At 37.4% G+C, this 16015-nt stretch overlaps 1 protein-coding gene across 5 annotated transcripts in view; it reads right to left on the reverse strand.

The window, feature by feature from the left end:
- Window positions 1-2327: 2327 nt before the first annotated feature.
- VCAM1 (vascular cell adhesion molecule 1) overlaps window positions 2328-16015 on the reverse strand; it is a 129285-nt gene continuing 115597 nt past the window's right edge. For 4 of the 5 annotated variants that reach the window (XM_070266204.1, XM_070266206.1, XM_070266208.1 and 1 more), the window contains 6 exons: window positions 15550-15816; window positions 11910-12185; window positions 9772-10092; window positions 8601-8867; window positions 6887-7153; window positions 2328-3250 (listed from right to left, as the gene is read on the reverse strand). In XM_070266204.1, coding sequence (XP_070122305.1) covers window positions 3090-3250; window positions 6887-7153; window positions 8601-8867; window positions 9772-10092; window positions 11910-12185; window positions 15550-15816 — 1559 coding nt within the window. In that variant the 3' untranslated portion in view covers window positions 2328-3089. 5 annotated transcript variants of the gene reach the window in all.

Below are 16015 nucleotides of genomic sequence, written 5' to 3' on the forward strand. Positions count from 1 at the left end.
CCAAAAATAGGAAGAAGAAGCCAGTTTTGAAGTGAAGAAAATAATAAAACTTTTCTGCAAGATATCAAGGATAATCTAAGCATATAAGGACTATGCTTTGCTCATGGATTAAAAGACTCAATACTTTAAAAATGCCAAGTCTCTCCAAAGTGATCTGTAGATTCAACACCATTTTAGTCAAAAGTTCAACAATCTTTCTTTGTGGAGCTTAATAAAATGACTTTAAAATTTATAAGGAAGTACAAATACTAGATTAACCAAGGTATATTTGGGGAAAAAAACAAATTGGAGGGATTTGCCCTATCAGATATGAATTAACATAGTGTATTATTAGCACAAGGATAGACAAGTATCTTAAGAGAACAGTATAGAGAGCCCAGAAACGGAACCAGGAAATTTGATGTAAGACAAAAGTAATATTACAGAGCTGAGGTTGGAAATAATGGGTTTTTCAATAAATATCGTAGGTGTTTATGGTGTAAGCACAATTGTTTTATCATCTTAAAAAGAAGAAACTGGATGCCTATCTTGTATTGTATACAAAAATCAATCTGACGTGAAAAAAATATTCAAAAACTTAAAAGTAAATCTACAAAACATTTTTGTGTGTGTGGGGAAGATTGGCCCTGAGCTAACATCTGTTGCCAATCTTCCTCTTTCTGCTTGAGGAAGATTGTTGCTGAGCTAACACCTGTGCCAGTCTTTCTCTATTTTATGTGGGATGCTGCCACAGCATGGCTTTACCAGCAGTTCTAGGTCTATGCCCAGGATCTGGGCCTGCAAACCCTGAGCTGCCTGCCGAAGTGGAGTGCACAAAGTTAACAACTATACCACTGGGCCAGCCCCCTACAAAACTTTTTTGAAACAGCATAATGGAATTTTCTATGTTGGGATAGAAAAGGATTTCTTAATTATGATACAAAACACAAGCCATAATGGAAAGATTGATAAATTTGACCTCATCCAAAATTGAATTATATTCATCAAAAAATACCAAAAAAAGAGTGAGAAGACAGGTCACAGACAGGGTAATGATGTATATAGATCACGAACCGGGTAATGATGTTTGCAAAACATAAAACCAACAAAGGACTGGTATCCAGAATACATAGATTTTTAAAAGTCTCCCAAGAATCAGTGAGAAAAAGAAACCATCCGCCAGAAAAACAACAAAAGAAATGTGTACAGATATTTCACAGAAGAGCCAGCTCAAATAATCCTAACACGAAAGGACCTTAAATGTGTGAAAAGATGTTCAACTTCACTGGTAATCAGAGAAATACAAATTTAAAACATTATGAGAAATCATTTTACACCCATAAGGAAGGCAAATTTTTAAAAGATAAACAATGCCAAATTTTGGCAAGCTGTTTAATAGTGGGAACTCCTATTCACTGCTGGTAGGGCTATAAATTATTTTAGCCACTTCAGAAAACAGTTGGTCTTTCCCTATAAACTGAAACATGTACATTTCCCACAATCCAGCAATTTCATTAGTATGTATAGATTCTAGAGAAACTGTTTCACCCTTCTTACACGTGTTAGCCAGGATCATGTAAAACAATGTTTATAGAAGCTTTGTTCATTACAGAAAACATTGGAAACAACCCAAATGTCCATCAATAGTAGAATGGATAAATGTGGCAAAATTTCATAATGGAATACTACAGAATAATAAAAAAATGAATGACCTATAGCTATACGTGACAATATGTATGAATTATGAAAAAACATAATTTTAAGTGAAAGGATAAAGTCACAAATATACCACTTGATTATATTTATATAAAATTCAAAACCTGGCAAATCTAATAATGTTCTATTTAGGGTTACCTATTTGGGAGTAAAATCTCCAAAGAAAGCAAGAGAACGGTTAGTTCATAATTGAAGATAATGGTTCCTGCTCAGTGAGAGAGCTGCGATCAGTGAGTGGCATCTGAGAGGCCCTGAAGGACTGTAATGCTCTAGCTCTTGATCTCAGCGGTATGTGGTCCACAGGCGTTCATTTGTTGCTCTTTAACATGTGCATATTTATCTTCTTTCACTACTTTTGTGTATGCTATGTTCAAAAACGTTTTAAATTGCAGATTCCAAGGACACAAAACCGGATATTTCAGTTCAATAGTTTAGCTCGGCATCAAGAAATCTCAATTTTTGTCAAGTTCCCATGGTAATTCTGATAAAAATAGTCTGAGGACCACACTTCAAATGCTGCTTATTATTTCTGTGGATTTGAACTCGTCCTTCTTGGAACGTGCCATTTTCAAAAGAGCTACAGCGTGGTTAAAAGACGCAGTTCATAATAAATAAACACACAACTCTTCCAATTCCAGAAACTACCACTTTACTGTACAAAAGACTAAACATTTACAAAAGAAAATTAAAAGGAGTCGCATTTTTAGGCCACATTGGGAAAGTTACACAACAGTCTGATGAATCAACATCGTAGCAGGTCTCCGTACCATGTCAGTACCATCCAGAGAAATCCAGCCAACCATTACACCACGGGTTGAAGTGTTCAGTACCTGAAAGTCAACCAGTGCCCTCTTGGTTTATCATTTGCCTATAAAAGTATAAAACCCTGGCATCCTTACAAAACATGAAATTATTGTCAGAGAACTTTATAGGAATTAAATTTTGTTAAAAGAAATAAAATATAAAAAATGTGACATAGGTCAGCTGCCAGTCAATATTAATGTTAAATTTTCCTAAGATATATTAAGTTACAACAATCGGTCCAAACAACACGGTTTAATTATTTTCGAGATCTGACTATATAGTGCTGCTGTTCCATGCAATGTTGCTATGGCTCAGTTTTATTTTACATATGTACAGATCATGTTATTGTATATACACATCAAGGAACTACTCCAGCCATCACATCTCAATGGCAGTGCCTAGTTTTTAGGCAGAAAGTTTTCCTTTGGCTTCTTGCTCACAGCAAGGGAGGTGGGCAGCCATTGCCTTCCAAGAGTTCACTGCATTTAGGGAAATCTGGACTCTCAGCTTGTTTTCCTCATGGAATGATGAGCAATATTAAGGATTTGGACTGATAAATAGTGTCTCTGGTTGAACGTTTCAAACATTAGCTACACTTTTGACTTCTGTGCTTCTACAAGACTGTATGACCCTTTCATGTTGGCTCTTCTTGCAAAGTAAATGATCATTCCAATGGCAGGTATTATTAAGGAGGATGCACAATACAGCACGAGAAGTTCAGGGGAAAAATAGTCCTTGTTATTCTCTCTTCCTGGAAAATAACAAAATGGATGCAATTAATGTCTAGTGCAAAGAGAAATTGTTTAATAATATAATAATTACATATTTTATTTTAACAGCGCAACTAGTTCTCTAAAGAGAAGTAAATCAAAGCAGCGACAAGCACCAACAGGACCCAAAATGCATCTTTCTCTAACTTATCCAAGTAATCAGGTGGTATTTGCTATAGTCATGATAGGTCTCAAGATGACAGCTGTTGGCTTCCACAAACTTGGATTCAAATAGATTTAGGTTCAATTGTAGAGTGGAAGGAAGAGGTTAACTTTTTAGGGCTCATTTACAAGAGCTGGAATTGGAGAGGAGTGTTTGCTTTGGGCAATATAAATATCTAATAAAGAGTTAGGACTCAGATCACCGTGAATTAAAATGACTAACCAATTCTCCAAGAAAATCCTTGTAACATGTAGAGTGTAACCTTGATAGTCAAACACCCATATACAAAAAAGTAAGGGAAAGAATTCTTGTGAATGGCTTTTTCAGAGAGAGATAGAAAACTTCATATTTTGTATCTCTGAAGTGGGACATCTTAATACATGTTATCACTCTTCAGCACTTATATTATGTCTTGATAAACGAGTTCTTTGGATAGTATCAGGTTTCAGCTTAAATGTTACTTACTCAGAGAGGCATTCTCTGACCCACATCTCCATCCTAATTTACTTTTATAACCCACTACACTTTCATAGCTCTTATCACAGCTTATAATTAAATATTTGTTTGTATGATTATCTATTAAATTTGGTTTCCTCCTCCAGACTGTAAATTACATAAGGAGGTGTGTCTATGTTCTCTTTGGTCCACTGTAAATAGCCAGTGCCTGGCTCACTGCTTGGAGTATTTGTACTCAATTAACATTTTTTTTAATAGTAATATATATTTTTTCTTTCTACAGCGTGTCATTTTGTCATTTAGTTGTAACGGGTATAGAAAGTAATAGTACACAAAAAGTTTAAAATTAGTACTCTTTCTAATCTACTAAAATTCATCTGACAGCTGCAATACTATTTAGCATCTTAACCTCATGAGAACATCTAAAGAAGATAGCATGTCATTTACTGGAGATTTGTTGCTGTTTATACCTATGCTTGTATAGCATCATATGATCTCCCAAGTATTAAGTTTCCTTAAGTGGCATACGTGTAGTCTCAGTCCTGGAAGAAATGAGTGACCTGATTTTAGTGGTCACTACATTTCCTCTAGAGGTTTCTAATCACTGGAGGTCAAGCAAGTAGAAAGAATCACGAGGGTCAGATGATAGGGAGTCAATTTTTTCGAATTATTGAAGTATGTAAACTTTACTTATGTTTACTTCATCATAAACATAATAATGATTGCCTCATTTTTCTACTTTCCTTTGCTAGAGCAGAACTAGTCAAAGTATATGGGTAATATTTTAATGGCATTTCTGTTATCATAATTATAGTGAGGCGTCAATATTGAGGACATACTGGGCAATGGTATTTCTGCTCCTATTGCTTTCTTTTCAAGTTAATAAATATTATCTTTCTTTTTTTAAATTACTTTTGTGTGTGTGTGTGTGAGGAAGATTGTCCCTGAGCTAACATCTATTGCCAATATTTCTTTTTTTGCTTGAGGAAGATCATAGCTGAGCTAACATCTGTGTCAATCTTCCTCTATTTTATGTGGGATGCCACCACAGCATGGCTAGACAAGTGGTACTGAGTCCATGTCCAGGATCCGAACTTGTGAACCCCAAGCCACGGAAGCAGAGCTCACAAACTTAACCACTATGCCACAGGGCCGGCCCCTAATAAATATTATCTTTTGCCTTCAGTTTTCCCTGCGGACATCTGCAGTAAAACACAAATTTGCTTCTGAGTTGGTTACCAGGACAACCTTCAAATACAATTTTCTAGTAGCTGTATAAACACTGAAAATCCTAAAGACTCCCAACCATTTCTATCACTGGAAAACATTCAAGCCAAAACAAAACAAAACAAAATGAATTTTAAAACTCAGCTAAATACAAAGGAAGGCTAGTTCAAAGTACCCAGGAAAGATGTCAAATGTTTGTCTCTGTTCGCATGTAGTTACTTTAAACCATATTTAGCTTTGAGACCTGAATTGTTAGCTTAGTGCCTAATATTCTTTGATTATTCATTTAAGTAATGAGTGAAAAACAGCAAATATGTAAGACTAATTTAGTAAAGCAATTAGAAAAGACAACAATGTGTGAGAGAGAAAGAGTTAAAAAGTGGAGGAGAAGCTTTGATATGTCTTTGAAAGAGAATCATTAACTACAAACAGAATTACAAAATTATTAGGAGTCCGATTTCCTGGGACTAGGCTTAATTAAAGGTGGAGGCACCAAGGATTAAAGAAAACAGGAATGAGTGAATTTCAACCTACTCATAACTAAGAGCTCAAACTGTCCAGAATCATCCCCAACCTCATTGGAAGCACTGATTACATACACCCCCGTGTCATTTTGAGTGACATGATACAAGGTAAATGTTCCATTCTTTGAACATATAGTAAATTCATTGGCCAGATCAACTCTTTTCAGGATAATCACTGCAGGCGGATGACTAAAAGTTTTACATGTAATTGTGATATTTTCCCCTTTTTTAACATTTCTAGATGGATGTATTGATATTGTCGTGTTTCGAGGAGGTACTGTGAAGACAGAAAATATATGGTAAGGCTTGCAATCTTGAGAAATTTGGCCAGATGAGTAAAATTTTTACTCATTTTTCTGACCTACGTTTAAATTTTCTTTACATTGGCAAGTAGTTGCTAACTCTGATAGCCAAGCGCCTGAGGCTCTTAAGAGTTGGCATTTGTTTGCAGTCTTGTGCACTCCAAGTATGGCTTCCAATACACAATGAAAGCTTATTAGCACACAAGGAGTGGGAGACTCATCAGTAAAGGCTGACATCGTAAAGGTTGCTTATGCCAATAAGATCAACAGATCCCACTGTGGGTTCACAAGAGGAGTTAGGAGACGAGGGGGCCCCTGAAGTTTCTCTGCTGAGGCCGCTGCCCCCTCCTTCTCTCTTGCCATCAGAATAGGGCAGGAGGGACAAGGGACTTAGATTTTTAAGGAGGCAATTCTGTAGCCTAGAGATTCTTTTATGCTGCTCAGCATCAAGACTGCCATTGCTGATTATTATCCTGAAAAGAGTCAATCCAGAAAATATGCAGTTACCCCATGTTCAGAGAATGGCATTCTCTTCTGGTAGGAAGGAAAAGAGTCTGGACAGAACACTTCTTTCTCTGTGTGCCAATCCTACTTCTTTAGTTTCCTTATAAGCCCCAGGGAAAAGTTTTGAAAATATGTTTAAACACTTAGGAAATGCAAGACCTCAGAGACCAATGATGAATCGACAACTTGAAAAAACAGACGGGAATTCTACACTCACCAATGATTAATGTCAATTTCCTGGCTAAACTCCATAGGATAGAGCAGCTGTGCAGATGATTTTAGCAAATATTAAGAAATAACCACAATCAACATGGAATTCACCTTCATTTTGCCAATTCATCTAATTTGCCAACTCATCTAATACTAGAAATTCTTTACAATCCACCAAACCTCTGATCTATTATAAAAATAATAAAAAACAAAAACAAAAAACTAACTAACCTTTAACATCAAGTGTTAGACTTCTTAATTGCAAGCCAACTTGGTTTTTAGATTCACACTCGTATACTCCCGCATCCTCTAACTGGGCCTTGTGGATGGTATATTCACCACCTGTGGACTTTAGTACTGTGTCTCCTGTCTCTGCTTTTTTCTTCAGGATTATCCAAGTTTGGGGAACATTTCCACATGTACAGGAGATAATAACAGTGTCTCCTTCCTTGACACTCTCAGAAGGAATAGCTCTAAGTTGTATGTCTTTTGGAGCAACTGTAAAGAAAATTGAAAAGGCACCTCTGATTGGAGTGAAATATAAACCAATTCCACATTAATTAATGACAGCAACAATAGCTATCAAAAAGCTATTCGTGCTGTTTGCATTAAATAATTAGATGGGCGAGTAAAGAAGTCAAGCATTGATGGATTGTTGTAAATGATCATGTTTTTAATAAAAGAAGACATGTCTTATGCTTCTCTCATCTCCCTTAATCTAATTATCTACCTAGCCTAGACAAAGAACGAGTGTTTAATAAACAGCTATAGAATTCAAATCTGAAAAAAAATTTTTTTTTCACACTGTTCTGCAAAATTTTTCCTTGAAGTACAAAGGCCTTTACAGGCTTCTGAGTTTTGAGCTGGATCCTCCCAGATCAAAAAATTAAACTGCGCAGAAATGGCTTTTTTACTTTCCTTAACAACCACAACTACCATTTATTAAGTGCCAGGCACTGCGCTAAGTACTTGACATACAACACCTTTATTAATACACAATCCATGGAAAGAGGTATCATATCACCATTTTATAAGTGAGATTCCTGTTAAGTTCATCTATTTTGTGACTTGATTTGAGATTCTTTCCCCCACAGGGCTACAGTACCATGGCATCTGTCCTAGCGGCTTTCTTTATGGTTGTGAATTGCCCTTCCAAGTTTCTTCCATTAAAATGCAAATTCTCATTGAGATGAGGTAACAAGAAAGTCACTAATACTCTAGTGGAAATAATACCAAGGGGTAAGACAGGAAATGACAGCCCCCGTGAAGAAAATGACCTTGAACCCCAAATGAGAAGGAATGGGGGAAAATCCAAATTGACCACCTCAGGATTTTGCCCAAAACTGCATAGTCCTTCAACCTGTCAACCGGGAATTGCTTTGTTCTCAGTCTTGGCTCTCCATTCTGGAGAGAGCAGTTCTGGATTTTATAACTTAATCCACTCTAGTGGTTCCGTGCCATCAGGCTGATGAGCCAGAGGGCATGGTCACTGCTACTCTTAGTCGCAGAACAAAAAGTTTAAATGCCTTCTTAGGCTTCTAAGCAAATACTAGCAGGCACCTTGAACAATTACCACTCAGTGTCCAATTCCGCCAGATATGGTGGCTTTAATCCTAAGTAATTTCCAAATACATATCTACATCTTCCCATCCTTATTTCAACACCATGATCATTGCCTCATAAGTGTAACTGGAAGTCCTGGCACAGTTCCTAGAGCTAGCATTCCACTTGAGGTTAAAAGAATTTCAGGATAAATAACTTAGAATGTTTCATGAGATGGTACTATTCCAGGAGTTTTCTACGCATAGGAAACATCATAGCTCTTCAAAATCCTCAATACATTTTTTTAGTAAAAATTTTGTTTTCAAAGAGGACTTTGTCCAAAACCAGTAACACAACAGAAATAATACTAGCAATAATAATTCATTAATCACACTCTGCTCACCTTGAATAGTTAATTCCACTTCTTTTCTGCTTTTTCCAGCCTGGTTAATCCCTTCACACACATAAATACCAGAATCTTCCATTTTTGTAGAAATTAAGGTGAGAGTTGTATTCTCAGAAAGAAACTGTAGCTCCCCATTATTCAGCTGCCTTCTCCACAGGATTTTTGGAGCTGGAAGGCCATCGCTAGAGCATGTCATATTCACGGAACTACCTTCCTCGAGGATGGAGGAGGGGCTGACCGAGATGGTTGTATCTCTAGGGGCAACTAAAAAGGTAAGGACACTTGTTAATTTGATCTTTTATACCCTGAGTTCCACAGAGTTTTAATAATCTTGCAAAACTGGGCTATGGATTCAGTGAATTAGAACAGTTTTTAAACCTTGATAACTTTATCAAAGGAAGTTGCTGTCTTCATTTACTTTAGCAGATACAGAATGATAGGGAGCAGAATATGGACACATCAAGGATACTTCCTAATGGAATAAGTTCTGTAGAAACTCTCTTGCTACCAAAGAAGGGATGGTCAGTGATAGTGAGTATTGACATTTATGGTACATTAAATATGACCACAAATTATTTGAATCTACTATGTAAAGTGCCTATTTTTCCACCTCTTGAATCTAGACTGGCCTTGTGATTCACTTTGACCAACATAACATGGAAGAAGTAATACTGTAGGACTTCCAAACTTAAGCCTTAAGAGGCTGCTTTCATTGTCACCCTCTTGAAACACTGTGCTCTGGTGACTAAACCTAGGATACTTTCCTTGAGGGTAAGACATCACATGGAGAAAGGGAGGCCCCCACATCCCAGAGAGGGCTCCAGACATGTGAGTGAGGCCATCTGGGGCCAGCCATTCCCTGCTGACCTGCCAACTGACTGAAAATGTGTGAATGAGCTCATCTGATACCTCACTGAGCAGATGAACTGCCTATCTGACCTCTTGCCAGATTGCCAACTCATAGAATCATATGCCAATAAATGGTTATTGTTTTAAGTGTTGGGTGTAGCTTGTTATCACAATCATTATTTTGAAATTTCTTTCCAGTTATGTCCGGCCCCCCCCCCAACCCCGGAGGTTTTAACTATTAACCTTATGTTAACTATTGCCTGGCAAACATGACAAAGAAATCCATATTAAATTGTGGATACATCACACATGTACTTACTGTTAACATAAAGTGTCTGTGTACTCTGCCTTTGTTTGGGTTCAAATTCCATTTCATCAATATGTAACTTAGCCTGACAAACAAGAACTTTTCCAGTATCTTCAGTGGTGGGGATGAAGGTCATTTCCAGACTCTTGGTCTCTAGGGATTTATTATCCACATCCTCCAAAAAGTTTTTTTTCTTCATAATACTCTCCCCCTTGAGTAATTCAATCTCCAGCCGGTCAAATGGATACACATCAGGAACTTTGCAGCTTACATTGACTGGGTTTCCCTCCACTAGCAGACCACTCATCTCAATTTTTGGATCACTAGGGAACGCTGCAAATATAAAGCAAAAATGATGTTTATACATGACATTCAACAGAAAAATGGAACTAATCTTTATTAAAGGCAAAGGTCTCAAAATGATAGCTTTAAGTCAACTGGATAGAATGATCACCAATGTATAAATAATGACATTAAGTATAATATTTATTATACCAAATGTAAATAATGCTGTTAATAAAAAATACTTAGCACATGAAGTCATCAAAACATTATACTTCTTATTTTTCTTTTCTTAGTGATGCAATCTTGCTGATAGACATGGACTGATCTTTTTGAAGGACACGTCAGCTTCCACCATCTTAGTAACTATACATTTAAAATGTTTTAACTATTTGCCACGACGTATTGAATATTTACTATGTGCTAGCACCTTAATATTCATTATTTCAGTCTTCCAAACAGCCTGATAAAATGATTTTTATTTAACTTGTTTTACAGCTAGAAAGACTTATAGAGAATGTATTCTATAGCTAGGAAAACTTCTAAGACTTATAGAGGCTAAGAGATTTTAATTAGGCATCATATCTAACAAGTTGCTGAGTTGAGATGAGAACCCGTATTTCTCCGAGCTCAGAGCCCAGGCTTGGTTTCACAGAGCTGTGCAGTCTCTTGGTATCAAATAAGACTCACAAGGCACTTCTCAATTTAGACGTTTTAATTTCCAGTGGCCAAGTTTAGGCAGCAAGTTTTAGATATTTCTCAGACAATATTTGTAGTAGATTTGCTAAAAAATGTTTTTCCTTAAGAAAAATGTTGTTAAAGTGATACGTTCTCAAATATTTCCATATTGCATTAAGACTTCACTGCTGGTTCTCATTTCTGTTAAGAATGTGCCTACATCAGCAGATCCTGGACTCTGGGTAATATGACAACACAATAAAATTCATCCTTCTTTTGAGAGATTCAAATCCCTTTACGGACATACCCTAACTCATTCTGATCAAAATCCTGAGGGCTAACACAAGTTTGGGCAGGTTTTCTGGTGGAAAATCTCTGCAATATGTTGTCTTGAATTTTGCTAAATAAAACAAGGCAGAGCAATCCTCTCAAAGAAATAATTTTGTGGTCACTTAGCATATTTTATTGCTAATTCATTATAAACTGAGGAACTATAGCGATGTCAAATTCACTGAGATTTAAGATCATAAAGGATTTTTATTAAGGTGACAAGAACAGCAAGAAAAAGTGGCGTGTGTGTGTGTGTGTGTGTGTGTGTGTAAATCAACATTGAGATCTAGTGCTATCTGTTCGTTCTGCTTTTCACCTGAACTGCTGCCACTGACCATCCACTATGACCAATCTTAGTCCCTGTCTTCATTTTTGGCTTTCTCCTGCTCCCCATTGCCCCGTTTATTCCCCTCCTGCCAATCAGCTTTCCAAATGTGACTTCAAAACAGTAGCCTTGGGCCTCACCCTCAATTCAAGCAGTTGAGCAGCAGTCATCCCCACCCTGTTATCTGAACGGGTACTGACTCTCACTCCTTGTTCACTATCACTTCTGTACACCCCATACACACAGAGACAGGATGGGAAGCAGGGAACGTGTAGTGTATTCAAGTGCATGATGGGAGAGCATTGACAAGACTCAAACTAATGATTATGGATGCTATGTACAGGTGCAATATATACTTAAGATTTAGGCCAGTTAAGTTGCATCAAAAATTCTGGTTCAGAGATTTAGGAACCATTCACAATGCTAAGTTCCCTTTCTAAATACATGGATCTCATTGTATATCACACACTTATATTCTGTTTCTTCCAATGGAAATGAAAAAAAAAAACAGTAAACAACTCTGAAAGCCACTTACAGTAGAGGTCCACCTTAATTTCCTTTTCCACTTTCTTATGCCCACAGGTCACGATGCACAGGTAAGAATGTTCATTCTCAAAACTCACAGGGCTCAGGGTCAGTGTGGACTTGGTCCCCTCAGTCCTCACCTTCCCACTCAGAGGGCTGTCTATCTGGGTTCTCCAAGAGATAGATGGGGACTCGCAGCCCATGACACGACATGTCAACGTGACTGAGTCACCAATCTGAGTAGCAATCTGGGGTCCAGGGGAGATCTCAACAGTAAACAGTTTCTCTAGGGGAAAAAGAACAAGATGAAACAAAGATAAGATTCTTTTCTTCTTTCCCACATTCCAGTATGTCATCTTTTTTTCTGTCTCCTTTCAGCTAACATCTGTGCCAACAAATTATTCCTTTCCACCTTGGGACCATCAGGAATGAGACCACGTCTTTTAAGAATAAAGCCATAATAGTCTGTTGATTCATTCATTTAACAGAATGAATGTGGGTAAAAATTTGTCAAGACAAAGATTGGCATCTTTTCATAACAATAATTCAGTCTCTGCTCAAATGTGCTTTATCAAAACCCTGTAATAGTGGGCAACAGCTTAAATAATTTGAGGTTCCAGTGTGTCAAGCATTATGTAAACCACATTACATTTATTGTCTCATTTAATCCTCACAACAACTTCATGAACTCAGGCTATTAATTCTTCTCTTTCACTTTCTCCTTCTGCTGCTTCTCCTATTTTCCTCCTCTCCTCCTCCTCTTCCTCCTCCTCCTCTACCTCCTTAAGGAAACTCAGGTTCAGAAATGCTAAATAAATTTACCCAGCTTGCAAATGGCAAAATTAGGGCTTGAAGCCAGGTGGGTCTAATTCAAGATCCCAGCTTTTCAGTTGCTCGAACAACTAAATCAAATCATCCTCATATGGAGATTAAACTAGATAGAAGAGAGATACTGAAAAAAGCTACCAGAAAATGTCTTCTAGTCAGATACAATCCCCATAACAGACCAGTGCTTAGAGCTTCTGTACCAGCAATATAAAGTTAGACCATTGACAGTTACCCAGAATCACATTGCGAGCAAAGTCAAAATCTAAGCATTAAAGTGATACACAATCTGAATCTAAAATTTGTCGTTGTAACATAAAAATATTTTACAATTAATTCAGGAGCTGAAAATGGAGATGTGAGGGCAAACTCCTACATCTCATACACCCAGGAAGGCTCTTTGGCTGCCAGCGCTATCCCTGCTGGGCACAAGGCTGCTTTGGGATGATTGCTATCTAGAGAGAAAGGAAATTCCAAGTCTCCACTCCCTGATCCCCTGAAGAGACTGAGAGTGGCTGGGCAACTCTGAAGTGACAGATGAGGCTCCACAGAAAATCACTAAAACCATCCTTGTAAATAACAAGCTGGAGATAGAAGAAAGAAATCTCGACATATAAATAATCCAAATACACTACATTTTGCAGGGTTCTCATCTGTGCCAGAAGTTATTTTTCTCCTTTTGGGTTGTCTAATTGTGACATTGTGGTATCTTCTAAAGAATGCTTTCCTCAAATTACCCCAATAAATTGATATGCTATTACATTTTGAAAGAGAAAGATCATTCAGAAAAACCAGAGTTTCTGAATTCCTTATATGCTAGTGTGAGAATAGGGAACTTTAAAAACAGAACCACTTCCTGCCCATTAACAGTTCTCAGATCATTCTTTACGGTGACTGTGTATGTTACCATGTGAACTGGTGGCTCCTGCGGGAGTAGTTCATAGGTAACTGAAAGGCCAAGTTCAAGTCTCTCTTCCGTACTTAAGGTTGTTAGTATCCTGTGATACAAAGTGCAAAACAACTCTCCCTACCCTGCAGAATGCACTTCTTTTTCACATGAAAGAGGATTCAGCTTATTATGGGGTGGAGGTATTCCAGGTTGGATGATTAGCTTTACGTGTTTTTATTAGTGTAATATCTTTCCTAGTCTCTTGAGAAGGCTAATCCGAGTTAACCTGCTGATGGTGAGTGTGAATTTTATTTTTTTAACCATCCAAGTTTAAACTCTATGTTTTCATATTTTAAAACTGTGTTGCCCATGTTTACAATTTATTCACTCAACATTTACTGAGCACCTATGATGTAGCAGGCACTGAAATATTAAAACACACACACATATAGTTCCTGACTTTAAGGAGCTTAGAGTTTAATCGAAAGACCCACTTAAATAGATACATTATTTTGCCTCTTACTGACGAACTTTTCAATTATCTATGGCAGTTGCCATAACTTTTTCATGTCTGTTCCCAGCAGTAAGCACAACTCTTGGATTCTTGGTCAAGGGCTCTTAATATGTGTTGAACTGAACAGAAGAATATACGTCAATAAGAAGTGTTGACTGGACACAAAGGGAGGAACGACTAGGTTTGTCCAGCACAGTCTGGAATTGGGAGGCTGACATGAGCTTTGTCTTGAAGGACAGCTAAGACTTTGCTGAGCGAGAGAAGGGTATTCCAGGCAGAAGGAATGAACAGAGGTACAAGGTACAAGGTACAAGGTCACCAACAAAGCGGCAAAGGTAGTCTCTGACCAGATTGTGAAGAGTTGTATGCAACTATTTTAAGAAATGTGAATTTTAATTTACATGCAATTCGGGTTTGGTTGAAGTTATATAAATGAACTCCTTTTTTTGTCTAAGGTACATAACTCTGGTAGGAGAGTGTAGGATTGATTATCTTGGGGACAGAATGATAGCAGGGTGACCATTTAAAGACAGAGAGCTATAGTTGAAAAGTCAGAGAGTTTTGGATTAAAATGAGCCTGTGTTAAGATCATAGTAAATGCTACTAATGAGCTATTTGGCTCTAGGCAAATGATGAACTATGCTGAGTCTAAGTTTTTATTCACCTCATAAGGTTGTGGTAAAGACTAACAAAATAACATACATAAAGTGTAAAGTAGAATTCTCAGCAAATATTAGGTGTATAATCAATAGGAGCCATTGAGACACCACAGTATTAGTAATTGCTAAGCATCTCATCTGTAAAATAGGTATAGCATACTTTTTAGTTATTTCTTGAAGATTACAGATAACATATGTAAAGTGATAACACATGCAAACTGCCTGGAATATAGCTGGTGTTCAATGAATGTTGTTACTTAAGAACATCTTGCAAGGGTCCAAGTGACAAGATAAACTAAAGCAATAGCAAGAAGGTTGAAGAAAAGAGGCTAGATTCTAGGGATCATTTTGAGGTAGAACTGACAGGATTTGGTGACATGGAATGGGAACATGAATTCGGGAGTAAGCAGCATATGGTAGTCCATATCTTGGGAGTCTGGAGTGCCAAGTGAAGAGGATCAGATGTAATAATATGAGAATACTAATATTCAAGGGGCAGAAGGAAGAGAGAAAAGCAAGGAATGAGGCAGTGAAGGAATGATGCGATATGGAAATGAATCAGAAAAGCAGAGCCATGGAAGCTCTAGGAAGAAAGACTTCCAAGAAATATGAGTAAGATGAATATATAATTGTGCTAAAGTACATGACAATCAGATGGGTCATCAGTAAAATTCAGGGAAGCAATTTTGGCATCAAAGTTGTTTTTCTATTGCTCAAATCCCAATGACAGCACCTTTATCATTCTTTTTCACATTCTACTTACCCTGAACAATTAATTCCACCTGTGTTCTGTCTCTTCCAGCCAGATTAACTCCTTCACACACATAAATTCCAGAATCTTCCATCCTCATAGCAATTAAAGTGAGAGTTGCGTTCTCAGAAAGAAGCTGTAGATTCCCATTATCTAACTTCTTGCTCCAGAGAATCTGTGGAGCTGGTAGACCTTCACTGGAACATGTCATTGTCACGGAGCCACCTTCCTGCAGCCTTTTGGAGGGATTCACAGAGATAACTGTGTTCCTGGGTGAGACTGAAAAGGCAGAGCACGATATTAGTAATTGCTAAGCATTGTCTCGATCCAAAAAGGATGGTGTATTTCTCTCACAGACTGTATTTATGTGCTTTTACAAATTTGGCAAACTTACTCTGCCAAACCAGTATAGAGAATTGGGGAGTCATAAAAATTAGCTAATCCAGTTTTTGACTAATTTAATTCAGCTACTTTTTTG

This window comes from Equus caballus, chromosome 5 (genome assembly GCF_041296265.1).
Source record: "Equus caballus isolate H_3958 breed thoroughbred chromosome 5, TB-T2T, whole genome shotgun sequence".
Classification (NCBI taxonomy): Eukaryota; Metazoa; Chordata; class Mammalia; order Perissodactyla; family Equidae; genus Equus; species Equus caballus.